Below are 22,017 nucleotides of genomic sequence, written 5' to 3'. Positions count from 1 at the left end.
TGATAGTGCCGTTTCATACTGTATTGTAAGTGGCCTATGGTGCCCATTCTGGGCACAAAGGGGAGGGGAAATTGACTGTTGCATGCGCAAGGGTTGCCATGGCAATAAGACCCAGCTGTATCCTACCTTTCTGAGTCGCAAGCTCCCCAAAGCCCCATGAAGAAGCAGGAGGAGACCTATCAGGGAGCAGTTTTGTATTCTCATTTGGCTTGGCATTTTGCATTTGTCCTTTACCTGCTCTAGGCTCAACCCATGACCTTTTCTGGGTTCTGTGGGAAATTTCCTTCCATTTGGGGCATTGGATCTGCAAGGAGAAGCTGCTAGAGTCTACACATCACAACGCCATGGTGGGAAGGGTTGGGCTTTAGAAAGCCTTATGAGGAACAGTGGAAGGAAGAATTGATGCTTTTGAATTATGGTGCTGGAGGAGACTCTTGAGAGTCCCATGGACTGCAAGAAGATCAAACCTCTCCATTCTTAAGGAAATCAGCTCTGAGTGCTCACTGGAAGGACAGATCCTGAAGCTGAGACTCCAATACTTTGGCCACTTCATGAGAAGAGAAGACTCCCTGGAAAAGATCCTGATGTTGGGAAAGATGGAGGGCACAAGAAGAAGGGGATGACAGAGGACGAGATGGTTGGATAGTGTTCTCGAAGCTACGAACATGAGTTTGACCAAACTGCGGGAGGCAGTGGAAGACAGAAGTGCCTGACGTGCTCTGGTCCATGGGGTCACGAAGAGTCGGACACGACTAAACGACTAAACAACAACAATAAGCCTGGAAAAGAGGAGATATCTCAAGGGATGTCACATGGAAGACGGAACAAGCTTGTTTCCTCCTGCTCTGGAGGGTGGGACTCAAACCAATAGCTTCAAGTTGTACAAGAAAGAAGACTCAGACTCAACATCAAGAAGAACTTTCTAAGCTGTTTGGCAGTGGAAGAGACTTCCTTCCTTGGAGGCCTTTAAACAGAGGTTGGGTGGCCCTCTGTCATGGATGCTTCAGCTCAGATTCCTGCATCACAGGGGGTTAAACTAGATGACCCTTGTAGTCACTTCCAACTCTGCAATTCTATGATTCTAACAAAAAATATTAAATTTGACTATTCAGTCTTAAACAAGACCCAGCAGGTGAATGTTGTTATGTGCAGTGCATTTCTGCAGGTAATTCAGTGACTGGGCAGAGGACACCTTTTCCACCACAGCCCAATTGGCCAAGCTTCTTCCTGGTGACTTTGCCATGTTGAAGGTGACAGGAAGTAACCAAAATTATCCCATGAGGAATAATTAAAGTACTTGCAGACTGTGAAGAATAGTTGGATGGAATAAGAAAGTAAAAAAATAATCTGGGAAATGATATATAATGAGATGAAAAAGATGTTGAAATATACATTTTTTAAAAAAACCAGAAGCATTTTTACTTGGTATTATAAATGAGGATATTAATAGAGAGGATGTTAAATTGTTTTTATATGCAACAACAGCGGCAAGAGTATTGTTGGCCCAGAAATGGAAGCAAGAAGAAACACTGACAAAAGAAGAATGGCAGACAAAATCAATGGACTATGCAGAATTGGACAAAATGACAGGAAGGATTCAAAATCTGCGGGACCAGAGATTTACAGAAGATTGGAAGAAGCATATGAATTATTTGAAGAGCAACTGTAATCAACAAATTATGCTACAAGAAGTTTTGTAAGGAGAAATATATGAAATATTGCAAAGAAGAGAAAGAAAAGAGATATTAGTTATGTGATTTAAATGTAATAGTGAAAGTAAGAAATGTAAATTAAGTAAAAAGATTGGAAAATTTTCAGATGTGATTGATGGAAGTAAAAAAAAAATTGTATAAGATATAAAAGTATGTTTAATAATTGTTGTAAATGATGTGTTAAAAAACAAATAAAAATTATATACAGTGGTACCTCGGGTTCAGTACTTAATTCATTCTCTTCTTAAAACTGTTCTTAACCTGAAGCACCACTTTAGCTAATGGGGCCTCCTGCTGCCGCGCCGCCGGAGCCCGATTTCTGTTCTCATCCTGAAGCAAAGTTCTTAACCTGAAGCACTATTTCTGGGTTAGCGGAGTGTGTAACCTGAAGCGCATGTAACCTGAGGTACCACTGTACATAAAAAAGGAATATAGAAAGAACTCCTGACTCAAGGACTTCCGACAGAGGACACTCAAGCTGAGAGGGAGGCATGCTGATTGCTTTAAGATTCCCCTGCCCCCTCTCTTTTAATCTACATTAACTCCAGCTTCTCATCTCATTTCTAGACAGTTAAATTTTGCCCATGTGTGTCATTCTGCAGAGGAAATACCACAGGAACCCCGAGAATCCTCTTTTCCAACATCCACCTAGTACACATGTTTAGGCCGGTGACCTGTAAACAGAGCAGTCTTAAAACAGGGATCAGAAATTGACCTCCCTGCTTTAATCCGGCTCTCAAGTACCAACAACACATGCTAAAAGCCACCAAGGATTTATCATCGGCTGAAAAATAGGAGGCCACAGAGCATTTCATATACATTCACCTCTTTGTACAGCAGGACTGAGACTGGGCAGATGTGCATGTTACTCTGATGAGTGTTTATTGCCTATTTAAAATCATTACATTGAAGCTGCTTCAAAGAAAAGGAAATCTTGCTCTTGGCTCATTATATTCCCTACAGCACAAATCAATATTGCTGTGCTAAATTTAGGAGCAAGTACATTGCTAATAGCAGCAAAACATCAGATCTCTGAAGGAAATTCACTTGGCACAACTGCTAAGACTGACCATTTTTTTATGTTGTCTTTGTGATACTTGAACACACAAATGGATTTTCGGCACTGTGGTTTGAGATGCAAAGCATATTTTCTATTGCGGATTCTGTTCAGTAACACAAATCTGCAGATGTTTCACATAATTAATTTTCAGTAATCTTCTCCCACATAGCGCTTCGGAAACTCTTTCACCAGCAAAGCGATTTGCCTGTGCTTTGCTACTTACCGTTTATTTGCCACGAACAGGACTTTCCCTGAAAGAGTTTCCCCTTCTTTGGCAAAGAGAGGAGTTTGGAGAAGGCAACGGACTTGATACCAGTGAGTCAGAGGCTCCGTGGGGGCAGTTGAGAGCCAAACAGTCACCCTTGAAAGAAGAAATCCAGTAAATATGCAAACATTTATTTATGCATTGAATTTCTATCTGAAGATCACAGGGCCGTTTGCAACACGAAAGCACAAAATGAGAACACGAAGTGCATAATAAAACAGAAACAGAAATAAACCAATCGCCCCTACCTCCCACAAGCCCATTTAAAAGGCCATAGGTATTTTACTCATTTATTAAATTTGCATCAAGAAGGCAGACCTAGTACATCTGCAAAACAGCTTCTGAGAAGACCAAGACAAAGGTGCTCACATCCCAAATTCTTGGTCCATGAACACAGCAGCTTCTCTTCATGGATGGAGAGATGCACTCAGAGAAGGCTGTGGAAAAAACCCTTTTAGGAGCACAACTCTCTTCTGTGCACAAAGCAAAAAGTTTAAGGATTCAAGCCAATTTTATTCCCCCAGGCTTCTGCAAACTTCAGCTGAATCTGGTTTTATTCAGCCCCTAGGATGTTCATGTGTTTTACTGCTTCTGCTGTTTTAATTTAAACTGAACCGCCCCCCATTTTTGACACATTTTTAAATTATTTTAATTGGTGGCCACACCAATTAAAGGCCAGTCTTATGCATTGCAGTTCTGACTACATGATATTGGCAGGGTTGAAAAAACCATCACCCAGGCTGCTCATCTGTGTGGTGAAGCTGGAGATGCTCTTTTATTACTGGTTTGTTTTTGAGGTGCTATATGATGAGTTATGGGACGCGGGTGGCGCTGTGGGTTAAACCACAGAGCCTAGGACTTGCCGATCAGAAGGTCGGCGGATCGAATCCCCGTGATGGGGTGAGCTTCCGTTGCTCGGTCCCTGCTCCTGCCAACCTAGCAATTCGAAAGCACGTCAAAGTGCAAGTAGATAAATAGGTACCGCTCTGGCGGGAAGGTAAACGGCGTTTCCGTGCACTGCTCTGGTTTGCCAGAAGCGGCTTAGTCATGCTGGCCACATGACCCGGAAGCTGTATGCCAGCTCCCTCGGCCAATAAAGCGAGATGAGCGCCACAACCCCAGAGTCTGCCACGACTGGACCTAATGGTCAGGGGTCCCTTTACCTATGATGAGTTACCACATCGCGTTCACACATTCAAGTGACAAAAACCCAACACATGAGTGGCTTTTTCATGCAAAGTCTGTTTTCTCCAGATGGACCCTCCTGCAAAAATAACACGGTGAGATCCCTTCATGAGAATCTGACTATCTCTACAACAAAGATGTATAAAATCAACTTGTTCCTCCATGTAACAGGCAAGAGAAGAACATGAACAAGGTTCTGAATTTGGCCAAATTAAAAGGGTCATTTCCCTTTAAAGTGAAGTTCCAAGGTAACTTTTGGGAGCGAGGAAGAAGAATACGTACAGTGAGCCGACAAATGCCACATCAAACCAGAAGGCCAAACCATGGATTAACCCAGACTGCATCATTTGGAAAACAAAGGGGATTTCCACTCTGTAGAAGAAGAAAGTTGCCAGTGTGGCATTTGAAATCCATGGTTAAAAATTACAAATATCACCATTCATTAAGACACTGGTCCGCTAAGCACAACAGATTTACCAAAAATAAAGTCAAATGGATTTTTATCCAAGATAATTCATTAAACAAAATCTACCTATGTACTTAATTATTATACCTTGTACAGTGGATGCTTGGGTTGCGAACATGATTCATGCGGGAGGCAAGTTCGCAACCCACAGCACCATGTCTGCGCAGGTCGCGATTTGGGGCTTCTGCACATGCACATGGCGCAATTTAACGCTTTTGCGCATGCGCGAGCGCCGAAACCCGGAAGTAACCCAAAAACACGCAACCTGAAGTGTCTGCAACCCGAGGTATGACTGTATTTCATTTTATTTACTAGGATTATCTTGACAGATGTCATTACTCTTAAAACAACAAAAACTTCACACTAAGTTATATTTTACCCTAAATACTGTGCTTAAGTCGACTGCAGCAATTTGCAAGGCTAAAATGCCATTAAGGATTAGAGGCTTAAAATACCCTGAATGGGATCCACACACACGCTGTGAAGTCCCTCACTTGCTCGTAAGCGGAAAAGTGTAGAAAGAAACAATTATTTGACATGGAAAAGCAGGACTCTTTCCAGACACTTACCTATGCAAATCTTCCTCTTCTGCATCTGTAAAATTGACGGTGTACTTCACTGTCCGGGCCATTAAAATTCTTATGTCAAATGTATCCTGAGGGTTGAAGAGGAGAAAAAGAGAGAATCAGACCCCTGCTCTCCTCTAGTGCTGCAGGCTTACAAAACAGAAAATTCCTCCTCCCACAGTAATATACCTTCTCTAGGTCCCTTTGATATGCTATTTTAGTTGTTCCTCTCTCTGTTAAAAGAAATATGCACCACATACACATTGCTTACATCTGGAACCCTGAGGGATTTCTATATCAAGGGGCATTTCTGACCTTCATATTTTTCGCACCATAGGATGCACCGGACAATAGGATGCACCTTGTTTTAGAAGGGGAGAACAAGGAAAAAAAATTCTCCCCCTCTCTGCCCAGCGCCCCTTCAGCGAAGTGGCAGGAGGCGCTGCGCAGAGAGGGGGAGAATTTCCCCCCTCTTGTTTTCCCGCTCTAAAACAAGGTGCCATTTAAGGTGCGTTCAGGCGGCTACCTTGGAAGCCTGGAGAGCGAGAGGGGTCGGTGCGCACCGACCCCTCTTGCTCTCCAGGCTTCAGGTTCCTTTCGACCTGCTCTTTGGGGCTGGTGGGGGGAAGCCCACCAACAGCCCCAAAGAGCAGGTCAGGGAGCAGCGGGAAGGCGCAGCGGAGAGGCTCCTGCCATAGCCGCGTATCACCTCTCCAGCCAGGAGAGGGTCGTGGGGCTATGGCGTCTTCGTTCCATAGGACGCACACACATTTCCCCTTTATTTTTGAAGGGGAAAAAGTGTGTCCTATAGAGCGAAAAATACGGTACCCCCCCCCCCGTTAATGTTTTAGTAAATCCAGTGGTTTTTTTCTGGGGGGAAGCAGAGGGGCGCATACCCCTAAACATTTTGTGAATCTTTGTACTTTTGTCCATTTACTGTATTTATTTCCCCCGATTTGAACTATAAAATGGTGATTTTCTTGAGTCAAAATGAGAGTACCTCTAAACTTTTTAAAGGGAAAAAAGCACTGAGTAATGCAGTACTGATTCTGTCAGGGAGAGCCAACATGGTGCCCTCCAGCTGTTGTTGGGGCTCCCATCATCCCTGACTCCTGGTTCTGCTGACTGGGGCTGATGGGAGTGGAGTCCAGCAACACAGGAAGGCACCCCACTGGCTGCCCAGTTAAAGCTGGGAAGCCGTGAATTTAAGTTTCCTTCCTTGCACTTACAACCAACCCACAAAACCTGCTCATGGTTATGCACCGGTCCAGGCAAGACAAGCCCAGAGGAGGCGCTCACCCTTCGACACAGCCTTTGTCTGCTGGGGATGGATCTGGAGTAAGATCGACTGGAAGGGGAGGGGGGCAGTGGTCCATTTCAGCCATACCTCAAGCTGAACGAGTTGAGCCTAAATAACTCTGCTGTACTGGTTTTTCTGTTAAGAAAAAGCTAATCGCCTTCCGTGCCTCACAGTCTTTCTTGCCCTGTGGTCAACCTGGGCTCACCTGACAGCTCCTTGACTCTTGAAAGACCTTCATTGGCTCCCAGTACATTTCCGAGCACCATTCAAAGTGTTGGTGCTGACCTTGAAAGCCCTAAATGGCCTCGGCCCAGTAGACCTGAAGGAGCGTCTCCACCCCCATCATTCTGCCCGGACACTGAGGTCCAGCACCGAGGGCCTTCTGGCGGTTCCCTCACTGCGAGAAGTGAGGTTGCAGGGAACCAGGCAGAGGGCCTCCTCAGTGGTGGCACCTGCCTTGTGGAACGCCCTCCCATCAGATGTCAAATAAATAAACTATCTGACGTTTCGAAGATATCTGAAGGCAGGCCTGTTTAGGGAAGTTTTTAATGACTGATGTTTTAATGTATTTTTAATCTCCTGTTGGAAACCACCCAGAGTGGCTGGGGAAACCCAGCCAGATGGGCAGGGTATGTATGTATGTATAAAATTATTATTATTATTATTAATTATTGACATTAACCCACATGTCACCCCAGGTCCCAGGGCAGAGTAAAATACAACATTACAACACACAAACAGTTTAAAACAATTTACAATTACAGAAGTAAGGTGGGTTCTACAAATATACGCCCGTAGCGTCAAAAGCCCGGGCGAAGAGGTGTCCGTTCCACATTCACCAGATGCTACGTAATGAAGGGGCCAGATGCACCTCCATGGGGAGGCAGTTCTGCAACTTAGGGACGCCCCCCCCCAGCCCCTGAGCTCCTGAAGGTGGAGGAGGAAGGCAAAGGAAAAAGCGAGAAAATAAAAAATGACTTACTACAATAGGTTGCCTAAAGTATTCATCTACAGCTGCATTGCGGAGACTGGACAGATTGACTCCATAAAAACACTGCTGGTACCTAGAAGAAATAATGCAGTTGTAAAGAAAAGAAAAGAAAATTGTACAAAGAAATCTCTATAAGCTGCATGTAACAGCCACAGATCCATGCACATTCTTCAAACCACCTACGAAGCCTGATCAAAGCCTATTTTTTGATATGCAAAGATACTGTCTTTCCATTCAGCTAACCTCTTCAAATAGCATGCAGCGTGTGGGTTATTCATTGTGTACTGGATTAATGAGCTCAGCAAACAACGGTGAGAAATTGCTGCTTAATTCTCCCAAGGAAGAGCCCTCCGCTGGCGCCTCTTTCAAGTTTCAATGTACTGGAAGTCTTTGAAAAACTAATGCCCCACGTGAGGGCACCACACATAGCTGAAGAAACCCAACAAACCACAGAACTCCCCTCCATTGTCGCTATCATACAACTATGTCCCAAGGCCCTGAGAGGGACCAGTTTTTTTAGGACTTCCAGGGGCGGCGCGAACGGTAATGGCGGTCTCCTTCCACTTGTGAAGGGGAAGCTCCGCAGAAACGGGTCGTCCGCTACGGCAAAGCGGAGACCCCTGCTAGAAACCCACAGGTGGGGATAGCCTGTGGTCGTGGGACTCGGCGGGCGCCTGTAGCGCTCCTCCGCTACGTGAAGGGACCCCGTAAGGAGCTCCGGATCGTGTCGGGGGTGGCGTGGCGTTGTGAGTCGATCGCTCTTTTTGCGGAGTGATGCCGCTAAGCTGCTGCCGGTGAGCGCTGACCCTTTTCCTGGGACTATTCGGCTACAAACTTCAACCCGTAAGTGGGGGACTTTATTTGATTTATGAAGATAAATTTAAGAATTTGGCACACAAGCGGGAGACGCAACCAGGAAGTCCGTCTCCCGGGTTTTGTTTCAAGAACAAAGCAAAGACTCTTTAAAAACCCAAGCCCCAGACTTTGGGATAAATAAGTTGCAAACTCTCACATCAAGCTTTGAAGACCCCCTCTCAATTTTATTGAGGGGAGGAGGGTGAAAAAATCAGCTTTTTCCAGCCGATTCCTTTGAACTTCGGGACCGTAGAACATTGAATCCCTGGCTACTGAGCTGCCAGGGTTTGGAATTTGAAGGCTACTTTGGAACTGTTACTTTATATCTCGCACTTTGCTGAGACAACTTATCTTTGCCAAAGAGTAACTCTGTGGAAATTTAAGGAATTTAAGAGGAGTCTGAAGGTCTTTTATAAATTGGATATTGTTTAACGTCTAGAGGGAACTTTTAACTTTTATGAACTGCGACATTTCTGAGCTTTCCTGACTACAGTATCCCTCTAGTGGAATAATTCGGTTTGGCAACCTACTGGGGGAATTTTCCATCTGTTGATTTGGGGATTTCCATGAGAAAGACAGACTGTGAGAACGACCTTGACGCATAGATAAGAAGGGTTATGAGTGGAAGGACAAGATCAGCCAAAGCCAAAACACTGCAAACTACTTTAACTTCTCAGCTGCGCAGATCCTCTGTCCCTACAATCCCTGTGGCACAAGTGGAAGATATAGAACAACCTAGGCCGGAAGGAATGGCCTCAGGTGGGGACTTTACTTCAGTGTTAAATAAAATATTTGAAAAGTTGGAAGGTTTAAGTAAACAAGTCTCTGACCAGTCAGACAAGTTAGACCAAAACACCGCAAGCATTAATAATTTGACTCAACAAGTAAACTTAAATGCACAAACTATTGGAAAGTTGGTGGAAGACACTACCGCAAACCGTAAAATTGCTGAAGAGGCAAAGCAGAAAGTTGAAGAAGTTCAGGGAGAAATCAAACCTATGCGCAAACAGATAGGAGAACACCAGGCACTGCTGTCTATGATCGAACTGAAAAATAAGGAAAACAATTTAAGGATCAGATCTGTACCGGAAATTGACAATGAAAATCTAACTGAGTACCTCACGAAGGAATTTACACAATCTTGGCCCTTGGAAGAAGAAAAGGACTTTAAAATTGTGAGTGCATTCAGATTGGGAAAGGGAGGGAGGAAGATTAAGTCGAGAGACTGTCTAATCTCCCTCAGAACGAGGGAGGAAAGAGACAAAATCCTGAGTGCGCACTTCAAGACGCCATTAGAGATCCAAGAATCAAGGTTGGAAATTTATAAGGATATTCCTAAGCATTTGTTGGAGCTCAGAGGGAATTACGGTGATCTGGTGCAACTTCTGAGAAGCAACAGGATTATCTTCAGATGGGAATTCCCCCAAGGGATTTCCTTTACCTTCAGAGGGAAAAAAGTTAAAATCAAATCGGTGGAAGATAAAGACAAATTTTTGCACGACTACGGAGAAGACCTTCAGAAAGGGATTGAAGAGCCAAGCGATCCAGGATCGGGATCATTAAGTCTAATACCTGCACCTGGGGAATTGAAAGATCCTAAAGACACGCCACTTCTGGGAGCAACAGGAGGAAAATAACACCATCTCAACATGTCTCTGCAACTACTAAGTTGGAATACCAACGGTCTAAACTCCCCGGAAAAGAGGAAGAAGGTTTTTCATTTATTAAAAAAGGAACAATTGGACATAATTTGCTTGCAGGAAACACATGTGATTAGGCTGCACAGAAAAGTGTTAATTAATAAAAAATTAGGCCAAGAATTTATCTCATCAGACAAGGTTAAAAAGAGAGGTGTGGCAATTTATGCAAAAGAAAGCCTATCACCAAAGCTTCTCTTTAAAGATGAACAAGGAAGAATTTTGGCAATAGAAATCCAAACACAAGGAGAGAAATTTCTGATCTTAGGAATTTATGCACCAAATGAGGGGAAATCAGAGTTTTACAAGAAATTGCATGAGACGTTGATGGACTTTATTGACTATAACAATATTATTATGATGGGAGACATGAATGGAGTGGTGTCTACGAATATGGATAAAGCACAAAGACAGACCATAACGAAAGAGGGCAGACTACCAAAAACCTTTTTTGAACTGACTGACAATATGGATTTGATTGATATTTGGAGGACCAAAAATCCCCTAGGTAGAGAGGGAACATTCTTTTCTGAAGCCAAAATGACATGGACAAGGATCGACCAAATTTGGACAACTAGAGGCCTGGCACCTAAAATAAAAAAGGTGGAAATCTGCCCAAAAACCTGCTCCGACCATAATGCGGTAAAGATGGAAATGAAACTAACACCTATCGGCTCCTTCAGATGGAGGATGAATGACACCTTACTAAGAAACCAAGATATCGTAAGGAAGGCCCAAAAGACTCTGAAAGACTATTTTGAAATTAATATGAGAACTACGGTTGAAAAAAGAACGGTTTGGGACGCAAGCAAAGCGGTCATGAGAGGGTTCTTGATTCAACAGAATGCAATAAAAAAGAGATCTCAAAATGAGAAGAAAATGAAAATTTTGGAAAAAATAAAACAAGGGGAGAAGAAGTTAAGAGTTAAACCAAACTCAAAAGAGATTCTAAGAGAGATTAAGTTATATCAGGTGCAATATATGAAATTGATTAATGAAGAAATAGAGTGGAAAATTAAACAAATGAGACAAAAGACTTTTGAGTCAGCTAATAAATGTGGGAAACTATTGGCGTGGCAACTGAAAAAAAGACAGAAGTTAAATACGATCACAAATCTTGAGATCAACGGAAAAAACATACAGAACCCCGAGGAGATTAGAAGGTGCTTTCAGAGATATTTTAAACAACTTTATACGCAAGGGCCGCAGAAAGAAACTGAGATAGACCAATTTTTAAGAACCAATGGATTACAAAAAATATCTTCAGAAAATAAATTAGTATTAAACCAGCAAATTACAGAACAAGAAATTGAAGGTGCCATTCAGAACATGCAACTGGGCAAATCTCCAGGACCGGACGGACTAACCTCCAAATACTACAGAACTTTGAAAGATCTCTTAATTCAACCATTAAAGGAGGTGTGTAATGAGATTTTGGAAGGGAAAAAGGCGCCTGAATCGTGGAAAGAAGCATACATCACATTGATACCCAAGACAGAAGCTGAAAAGACACAACTAAAGAACTACCGTCCCATCTCCCTTTTGAATGTGGATTACAAAATCTTTGCAGACATTTTAGCTAGCAGACTTAAAAAAGTATTAATGGAAGTAATACATAAGGACCAGGCAGGCTTTCTCCCAGGCAGACACTTGTCTGATAATACAAGGAATATAATTGACATTCTGGAGTTGTTGCAAAGGAATATCAACACGAAAGCTGTTTTAGTTTTTATCGATGCGGAGAAAGCCTTTGATAATATCTCTTGGAGTTTTATGAAGAAGAATTTGAAAGGGATGGGAGTGGGTCAGGGGTTCGAAAATGGTATAGGAGCAATATATTCAGAACAAAAAGCGAAATTGATTGTAAACAATGTGGTGACTGAAGATTTCAGGATAGAAAAAGGAACACGTCAGGGCTGCCCTATCTCTCCATTATTATTTATCTCGGTCCTGGAGGTGCTGCTAAACATGATAAGAGGGGACCGATTTGTAAAAGGCATTCAGGTCGGAGCCAAACAATATAAATTGAAAGCCTTTGCAGATGATTTGGTTCTAACTTTACAGGAGCCGGAATCCAGTATGAAAAGAGCTTTGGAATTGATTAAAGAATTTGGTCATGTGGCGGGATTTAGACTAAACAGGGTAAAAACTAAAGTATTAGAGAAGAATTTAACTCCAATGGAAAAGGATAGGTTTCAGAATGAAACAGGTTTAACGGTGGTTAAGAAAGTGAAATACCTAGGGATTAATATGACGGCGAAAAATTTGAACTTATTTAAAGAGAACTATGAGAAATGTTGGGCAGAAGTTAAAAAAGACTTAGAAATCTGGTCTAACTTGAAGCTTTCCTTGTTGGGTCGAATTGCAGCTATAAAAATGAATGTATTGCCTAAAATGCTATTTTTATTTCAATCCTTGCAAATTTTGGACAAGATGGATTGTTTCAAGAAGTGGCAGAGAGACATCTCTAGATTTGTCTGGCAGGGCAAGAAACCTAGAATTAAGTTTAAAATTTTAACTGATGCAAAAGAAAGAGGTGGATTTGCCCTGCCAGACCTTAAATTGTACTATGAATCAGCAGCATTCTGCTGGCTGAAAGACTGGCTGCTTCTTGAAAATACAGACATTTTGGATTTGGAAGGTTTTAATAATGTTTTTGGGTGGCATGCATATCTTTGGTACGACAAGGTTAAAGCTCATAAGGCATTCAAAAACCATATTGTCAGAAAATCTTTGTTTAATGTCTGGATAAGATATAAAGACCTGCTGGAAAGTAAAACCCCAAGGTGGTTGTCACCTATGGAAGCTAAGGCTCAGAAAAAGCTCAATATGGAGGCTAAATGGCCAAAATATTGGGAAATTTTGGAACAAGAAGGTGACAGATTGAAACTGCAGAGTTTTGAAAAATTAAAAGACAAAGTGCGAGATTGGCTTCATTACTATCAAATAAGAGAGGCCTATAATTTGGATAGAAAAATTGGCTTCCAGGTGGATAAATCGAAATTGGAAACAGAACTGTTAGAACCAAAAACTAAGATTTTGTCAAAGATGTATAACTTGCTGTTGAAATGGAACACGCAGGATGAAACGGTCAAATCAGCAATGATCAAATGGGCGCAGGATCTAGGTCATAATATTATGTTTGCTGATTGGGAGCAGTTGTGGACCACCGGTATGAAATTTACGGCATGTATTGCTTTAAAGGAGAACATTATGAAAATGATTTACAGGTGGTACATGACCCCAGTCAAGCTTGCTAAAATCTATCACCTGCCTGACAATAAATGTTGGAAATGTAAAGAAGCTGAGGGAACATTCTTTCACCTCTGGTGGACTTGCCCAAGAGTTAAGGCTTACTGGGAAATGATATATAATGAACTTAAGAAAGTACTTAAAAGTACCTTCCCCAAGAAACCAGAGGCCTTTCTCTTGGGCATAGTTGGCCAATGGGTGCCAAAGAAAGATAGAACATTCTTTATGTATGCAACAACAGCAGCAAGAATACTTTTAGCTAAATATTGGAAGACACAGGATCTACCCACCGTGGAGGAATGGCAGACGCAAGTGATAGACTACATGGAGATGGCTGAAATGACTGGCAGAATCCGTGACCAGGGAGAAGAATCGATGGAACAGGACTGGAAAAAGTTTAAGGACTATCTACAAAAATACTGTAAAATCTTCGAGTGTCAATAGGATGTGGGAAGTAAAAGTAACAGGGTTTGTGTGACCTTGGCCAAAGGTGTGTGAAAAGAAGAATCTAAGAAAAAAAGGATAAGGGGTTATGAACAGAACAATATTATGTCATATTTTATAAGATGAGGTACGGATTAAAAAAATGGAAAATGGGGACATAATAATTAGAATATAACATTAAGTATGGTTGAAACAAGGTTTTGAATTTGCTGAATCTGATTGGAGTAAAGTGGAACACAAAAAAGGGGGATGTGAGGAGGTCAAGACAGAGGGGTATGGAACTTTACAAATTTAAGAAAGAGTGTTTTTCTTTTTTCTGTTTTTTTATTTTTCTTCTTTTATTTTTTTCTTTTTTCTGTCATATATTGTTGTTTTTCTTGAGCTTTATGTATGGAAATGATACATTTTGAAATGATGAACTCTTTGTTTTCTTAAACTTTAATAAATATGTATTTAAAAAAAAAAAAAAAAGAGAGAGGGACCAGTTTTTGAGGCCCAACTAACTTCAGCCAGGAACTGACGACCGAGAGGAAGAACTTGAAATTTACGTGCATTCATCAGCCTTAAGCAACACAACAGCAAATGCACTTTTCTCAGGCGCAAGTGTCATCCAGATGTAAAGCTCATGTTTCAAAGCAAACTCTGATTTAAAGAAGTGCCCGGGAGCTCCGAAATTGGAGCCCTGACTGAAAGGCTGCCGGGCAATGACTATAACTATAATTTGTTTTTTTTCATTTCGTTTTGTTATTAGTAAGAAAATTGGGGAATTCGTGGAAGGGAATTTGGGTCGACTTTAGAAAAAGGTTTTAAGAATGAGTACTGATGTATAAATATGGATGTTTATAAGTTAAAATTGGTTTTTTCTTTAAAATGAACTAAATATAAAAAGGTTAAAAATTGGGGATAAGAACTTGTTGAACTAACAATTTGAATTGGAATATAAGAAGGGGAGGTGTGGGGAAGTCAGGGAAATATGTCATTGAAAATACGGATTGTAAACTTTATGTGTTTTTAAATTATTTTCTTTTTTTCTTTTTTATTTTTTTTATTTTTTTTTTACTAAGATGGAAAATTTTAATAAACATTTATTTTTAAAAAAAATGAAAGGCTGCCGGGCAATGGAAGGCGGGTTAAGCCAGGGGTCTTGGGAGGTGACGCAATGGACCCTTGCCCCTCTTGGCTGATAAAATTCAGCAGAGAGACGACGGCTGCCTGGGCAAAAGAGGTAGTTGTCAGGGAACTGCCATTGGCTCAGGGGCAAGAGGGGAAAAGCCGGATGGATTACAGAGAGCCCCCAAAGATTGTGGGAAGCAGCACCTCCTCAGCGGAGGAGAGTAACCACACCTCCAGTGGAGAGGAGCTTCAGGGCTCGGAGGAGGCAAGGTGATGCCAGGACACCTTGCCTGGGCAAAGCGGGGAGGAGAGAGGTCCTCCGTTACCCACGCCCTCCCTGCGCAGTAGGCTTCCGCGCCGAGAGGGGAAGTGCAGACTGGGCGTTAAGAAACTACTCTGCTGGGGAAGGTTTAAGGACCGCCCACTCTCAGATTCTGCCAGTGAATGAGCCAGCCACGGGAGAATGGCGCTCTGGACAGATAAAGTTTATTTTGGCATCAAAACCAAGGCATCACAGCTGAGTAGGGAGGCATTTGCCTGCTTGCTCTCGAGCAACCCCTTGGAACCCTAACAGTGGTCAATGCCCTTTTACAAGAGGGGGAGCTTCCTATCTGTTTGAAGGGGGTAGCGATAAGACCGCTCCTTAAGAAACACCCCCTAGACAGTATTCTGAGAATCTATGCAACTACCAACCATTGCCAAACTCCCTTTTGGGGCAAGGTGTTTGTGCTGCTGGTTGCTGATCAACTGCATGCAAAGCGACCCAGACCCGGCGCTTTTCACCAGAGACCCTTCTCAGTGTCCCCCCCTCCCTGAAAGGACGGCAACCCGAGAACAGACCTTTTCTGTGGTGGCTCCCTGTTTGTGGAATGCTCTCGCCATGTCTTTAGGTGCCACGTGGAAAAATCCTGTTTACCCAGGCCTTTGGCTATTAAACAGTCTGTGTCATTTTAAATGTGGAAGGTTTGTGATCATGACATTTTCTGTGATTGTTCTGTTGTTGTTGTTGTTATGCCATGTAAATTATGTTTTTTAATGTTGTACACCACCCTGGGATGCTTGGTTAAGGGGCAGTATATACAGTGGTACCTCGGGTTAAGTACTTAATTCGTTCAGGAGGTCCGTTCTTAACCTGAAGCTGTTCTTAACCTGAAGCACCACTTTAGCTAATGGGGCCTCCTGCTGCCGCCGCACCGCCAGAGCAAGATTTCTGTTCTTATCCTGAAGCAAAGCTCTTAACCTGAAGCACTATTTCTGGGTTAGCGGAGTCTGTAACCTGAAGCGTATGTAACCTGAAGCGTATGTAACCCGAGGTACCACTGTAGATTGAACTAATAATAATAATAATAGCTACTGATGTACATCACACAGCTAAGAAGGATTTAAAGGGAGCTGGTTGTGCTATAAGAATCCAAAATACAAAAAAGGGAAAAACACAGCCTAAGCCTGGTTTGGAGAACCCGCCATTCTTGCCTTTGTGTCGCGAGGCCTGAAGTGATGTGGTGGCAGAGAGAGAGATGCTGCGTGAAAGACAGCAAAAGCACTTGATAGCATCATCCTGCAGGGCTGGCAAACACTTGGTCGCTGGTCCCTGACGGACTTTCAGGGGCAAAGGAAAGGGCAAAAGGTTCCCCACTCCTGCTGGCCTTGGCCGCTTTTCCACAGTCAAATCAAGCAGCAAACACCCGGTCAAACATACTTCAAGGCGCAAGTCAAACGCATGCCAGGCATCCAACCAGGCAGTGCAAGAAGGATGTCCCTGCTTTTCCCAGCACAGACATTATATCCAAAAAGGAAAAGAGAGCAGCTCTTAGAACACATCTAAGACAACATTCTTGTCTTAAAAACAGAACTGACCACTCGTGGGATTGAAAAGCTGATGCCTTGGACATTTACAGTCACTACTCAGTGCAAAAGAACAGAATATACAGAGGCGCCAAGTGACAGGAGTCATCACTGCACAGCCCTGTGACGTCTGGAGAAATATTTAACTCAAATCTGATTGAATCTGATCTCTATTGTCTTCAATGGATAAGAAATTATAACATACCTGGGATTTAAAAAATAAAAAACAAAACCCCTATTGGGGTAAACAAATGTTGCTGTGGAGATCACCAGGAGTGCAAATTCACCATGTGGTGTTGCAGTGACACCACTTTCCGAAAGATTTAGCAAAAGTTTGTACAACATCTAGCTCTGTCCCAGACCTGGCAAAATGGAGCAGTATGGCTAAAATCAGGTGAAACTCGATACACTCCATAGAATCTTAGAATCACAGAACCACAGAGTTGGAAGGGACCCCAACGGTCATCTATTCCAACCCCCTGCGATGCAGGCATCTTAACTAAAGCATCCATGACAGATGGCCATCCAAACTTTAGAATTAATAGCTAAGGAGGTTTCAGGAGCCTTTATTTACATCAGGAAATTCTCCTTTGTCATGTTCATCTGGTTCGGGGAGAAAATCGGCAAAAAAACAAGATTTCCCTGCAAAACCACATTTTCTACGTTTCAGTTTGGTACCCCTCCTGCAAATTGTCCAAATCTCGTTCTGACTTCATAATGAGACATGTAGATAGTATCATGGCTTTCATTGGCTTTCTGAAAACTAATGGAGTAAGGGCTTTCTGACTTTGTTTCTTTGCTTATAAAATACATGTCTCATTACTCTCTGGTAGCTACAAATGCCTAATACAGTGGACCCTCGGGTAACGTAATCTTCGGGTTGCAAATGTGGCAACCCCGGAAGTGGGTTTGCCACTCACGCATGCACAGAAGTGCTCTGCGGTGCTGCACGCGTGCGCAGAAGCAGTCCTCCGGTTATGAAATTTTTGGGATATGGCCAGGCCTCTGGAACGGATCCCATTCGTAACCAGAAGTACCACTGTACTGTACATCAATGTAAGTTACTTTCCTTAAGGGCAGGAGTAAGAAGATTTCATCCCTGCCAGTACAGTGGTACCTCAGGTCAAGTACTTAATTTGTTCCAGAGGTCCGTTCTTAACCTGAAACTGTTCTTAACCTGAAGCACCACTTTAGCTAATGGGGCCTCCTGCTTCTGCGCTGCCGGAGCACGATTTCTGTTCTTATCCTGAAGCAAAGTTCTTAACCTGAAGCACTATTTCTGGGTTAGCGGAGACTGTAACCTGAAGCGTATGTAACCTGAAGCGTATGTAACCTGAGGTACCACTGTAGAAATGTTAAGAACATACTCAAAACGCAGGCAAAACCAATGGTGAAGTCTCTCTCACTTTCTTACAAAATCTTTACTTGTTTAAAAAAACCCTGTGAAATCTAAGTCTCACATTTTCTCCAGCTGTAGACCCAAAGGCCACAAGACGGCACAATGCGTTGATACTACCAGAGAGGCTTCTAACCTGCCAAAGCTTACAATGAAACTGTTGTGCTTCTGCCTCAGACTGCTCATTAGGATCACGAAGCATGAACTATCCGTATGCAACAAACATCTGAGTTGCTTATTTGGCTTGCTGGGACACAGAAACGGTGCACACACAAAACGACAAAATGGTGGGCTGGCACCATTCCATTTCAGCTTATCTTTGTTATTACAGGAACTGGAAATAGAAACAATGACAAAGATGGAGAAAAACAGCTCGTACGGAAGACAAGTTTTGCAAACCCGCCAGTGCAGAAAACAAGCTTTGAGTATAAATAAGTCTAAGTTGGGTCTATGAAGGTGCAGCCACATGGTGATGCTGAAACCAACAGATGCAGGTTCAATTGCACAAACAACACATCCTCCAGCGGTCTGTGTCCTCTTCTGCCAATGAACACAGCAATTGGTACCCAAGGCCGATGCAAACGCTAAGTGCCAATGACTTCCTCCTTCCACAAGGAAGCCCTGCTTGTCTGCACTACTATGGGATGACCACCAAAGATAAGCAACATGCACACAGCAGGAGTCATCTCTGGAGCTTGCCTGCACATGTCATAGTCTGCCGCTTGGATGCATCCAGAAGCAAATGTCAGTTTGAATGAACGTAAAATGCAATCCCCAAATTCAAATTAAAGCAGCACTTTATAGGTCAACCAAAATGCCACAAAACAGTGTGAAAGATTTCAAGTTCTCCAGAAATCTTCATCAGGCTACATGTTAACACACACACACAAGGGGCAAGAAGAGAGGGGAAAGAAAGCATGATGGGCAACCCATCAGAGTCTGCCAAGAGGAGGTAACAGACATTCAAAATGAGGCTCCTTTAGATGCTATGCAGGTGAGAGGCTGCTGTGTCAAGGCTTCTTGGGAAGGAGAAACATGTGTTTGACCACCTGTATTTCTACTCGCCTCTTCTCCCCCCTTGGTTCTTTTTCTTTTTTGTGACATTTTGTTGGTACAACAGATACTGTCCTAATATGGGATTTGGATTGTTTCCTATGCACCAGCATGACTACCTTTAGGTAAAGGTAAAGGGACCCCTGACCATTAGGTCCAGTCATGGCCGACTCTGGGGTTGCGGCACTCATCTCACTTTATTGGACGAGGGAACCGGCGTACAGCTTCCGGGTCATGTGGTCAGCATGACTAAGCCGCTTCTGGCGAACCAGAGCAGTGCACGGAAACGCCGTTTACCTTCCCGCTGGAGTGGTACCTATTTATCTACTTGCACCTTGATGTGCTTTCGAACTGCTAGGTTGGCAGGAGCAGGGACCAAACAACGGGAGCTCATCCCGTCATGGGGATTTGAACCGCTGACCTTCTGATCAGCAAGCCCTAGGCTCTGTGGTTTAACCCACAGCGCCACCCGCGTCCCACGACTACCTTTATATTTGCATAAAATAGAATATTCTAGTTCCACTTCAATGTATTAGTTAAGAATGAATGGTTCAAAGCAGGAATGACAAATCATCGTCTCCATGTAGGATAACCACAGCGTCTCCCAGATGTTGCTGGATTACAGTTTCCATGACCCCTGGCCATTGGCCAAGCTGGCTGGGGCTGGCAGGAGGGGTGGTCCAACAATATCTGGAGGGCCATATGTTCCTCACCACACAAGCAGGATTTCAAAACCCCGTGGATCAGCATTTCATAAATCACAACCTCTCTTCTGATGGAGCAAACTCAAATCTGAACAAGTCAACCAGATCCTCAGGTAGAAATGGAAGAAAAATCTGCATGATCTAATAATAAACAGTGGCTCAATTCATTTTCCAGCAGCTTTTGGTTCCATCTGCATTAGCCTGCTGTGTTTTCTATTACAAGGAAAAGTGCAAGAAATGGGAATTTGCAAAGCAGAAAGTGGCCAACCAATGTATACGTAGGTCACAGAGGATATTCCTATTGCAACTAGATTTCACAAGCGATATGAAGCTCTCGCCACTGTGCATCTTCCCTACAGCCCCCTTGTAATGTCTGATTTAAAACAACATTTTAGAAGATGCTACGGCATAGTATGTTGCCTCAAACTCCTGCCTCCCCCCCCCCCCAATATTACATAATAGGTTGGGAAAGAGGAGCAATGTACAGTGCAATGGCACACAGAGTTAAATTAGATCTTATGGTATGGGAAAGGGGAGGAAAGATTAGGTCAAATCTCCATAGCTGTCAACTTACAGATTAGAAAATAAGGGACCAGCAGCCTCAAAAATAAGGGATCAGCAGCCAAAATAAGGGATTTTGGTTTAGCTTATACAGAAATCCGCCACTGATGGAGCCATGCTGCTTTGGCTGCGACTGACTGTGTTTTGCAGGGGGTTGGACTAGATGCTAAGGGTCTACAACTCAAACCAAAGAAGAGTGGCAGACAAAACTGATGAACGATGTCGAGATGGCAAAGCTTACCGGCAGAATTAGAAACCAGGAAGAGGACCTCTTTAATAAGGAATGGGAAAAGTTTATAATTTATTTGAAAAGCTATTGTAAAGAGCTACATACATTGGTAGGATTGACAGAAAACTTGTAGTAAAAATTTGAACTATGGATGGACAAATGATTTATAAAAATAGAGTTATGAAAGGGATGCAGAGGGGGAAATCACTACATTAAGATGCTGCACTGGTTGGAGGGTATGCTAAGCAGCACGTTGGGGCTGCCGTTGTCCTGGCGTGAGGAGTTCCATCAGTCCCTTCCCTGCCCGAGAGAGAGGGGGAGGAGGAGAGACTCTTGCCCATGCTGCCCGCAAGCCCGGCATGAGGCGGTTGCGGTGCTGCCGTGGCCGCTGAAGCACCACCCTTCTGTGTCCCTCCCCATCCTCTCCTCTTCCTCCTCCCTCAGGCCGCCTCCTCAGCCGCCGCTGCCACCTCCAGCTTCTCCGGCAGCACGGTGGAAGTCTCACAAGAGAGGGGCTGCCTGCCCGCCCGCTGCCACCCGTCTCCTCACGACGCACCCCTGAGGGGGGAAAAGGGAGAGACGGAGACGCGGCAGCTCGTGCGCACGCTCTCTCTCGCGACGGAGGACCCCGAGCCGCTACTTCCCTCCCAAGCCGGGCGAGCATGAAACCCGGGAAATTTAAGGGACATCATCAATAAGGGACAGCAGCAGGACACGGCGCTGGGATAAGGGAGTTTCCCGCCAAATAAGGGACGGTTGACAGCTACGAGAAACTCAGATCATGTTGTGATTGGTACCCTGACTTCATTCTCAGGTATCCCCTTATACAAATCTAAACGGCAGTGGCACGGAAGAAAGAAGGGTCATCATGAGAACATGAGCAAGGCACACTTAGTTTTGTGACTACATAAGCGATGCAGCCACATCCACCCAGTCCTCAATTTGAGCCAGGATACAACCCCAAGACCTTCTGATCGCAGCCCCTGAACCCTTTTCAATCTCAGGAATCAGCGTTGCTGCATGTGACTGACATACAAGTAACAGGAAGCCAAAGGCATTCTGGACACCACAAGATGGCAGCTCTAATCCCAACATTGCCTTGGCCAATTCTGAGATTCTTTTTTGCTTGATGGGAGCATCCTTGCCCATCGACGGCTGCATCATCCTGATGCCATGCCCCTCTTGCCACCCCTTGAATGCAGGGCAAAGAGTTCTCTCATCACATCTATCTCTCTGCTTGGAGCAGGACTGCATGGTACTGTGTCTCCTGTTGTAGGCTATATTTGCGGAGATAATCTCATCATAATCATAAAATAATCTCAT

General features: G+C 43.6%; 1 protein-coding gene across 3 annotated transcripts in view; it reads right to left on the bottom strand.

Moving 5' to 3' along the window:
* Positions 1-22,017, bottom strand: part of LOC310752707 (histone-arginine methyltransferase CARM1-like) — a gene marked incomplete at its 3' end in the record, with an annotated part of 61,581 nt that overhangs the window by 4,954 nt on the left and 34,610 nt on the right. For all 3 annotated transcript variants that reach the window (XM_083593624.1, XM_083593626.1, XM_083593625.1), the window contains exons 8-11: positions 7,537-7,618; positions 5,258-5,343; positions 4,505-4,594; positions 2,996-3,133 (exon numbers count right to left, since the gene is read on the bottom strand). In XM_083593624.1, the coding sequence (XP_083449750.1) occupies positions 2,996-3,133; positions 4,505-4,594; positions 5,258-5,343; positions 7,537-7,618 (396 nt within the window). The remainder of the gene's footprint in view (positions 1-2,995; positions 3,134-4,504; positions 4,595-5,257; positions 5,344-7,536; positions 7,619-22,017) is intronic.

Source organism: Podarcis filfolensis (assembly GCF_964270895.1).
Source record: "Podarcis filfolensis genome assembly, chromosome: 17".
Classification (NCBI taxonomy): Eukaryota; Metazoa; Chordata; class Lepidosauria; order Squamata; family Lacertidae; genus Podarcis; species Podarcis filfolensis.
The sequence above is the reverse complement of the archived record's forward strand: the minus strand, read 5'-3'. Positions and strand labels throughout refer to the sequence as shown.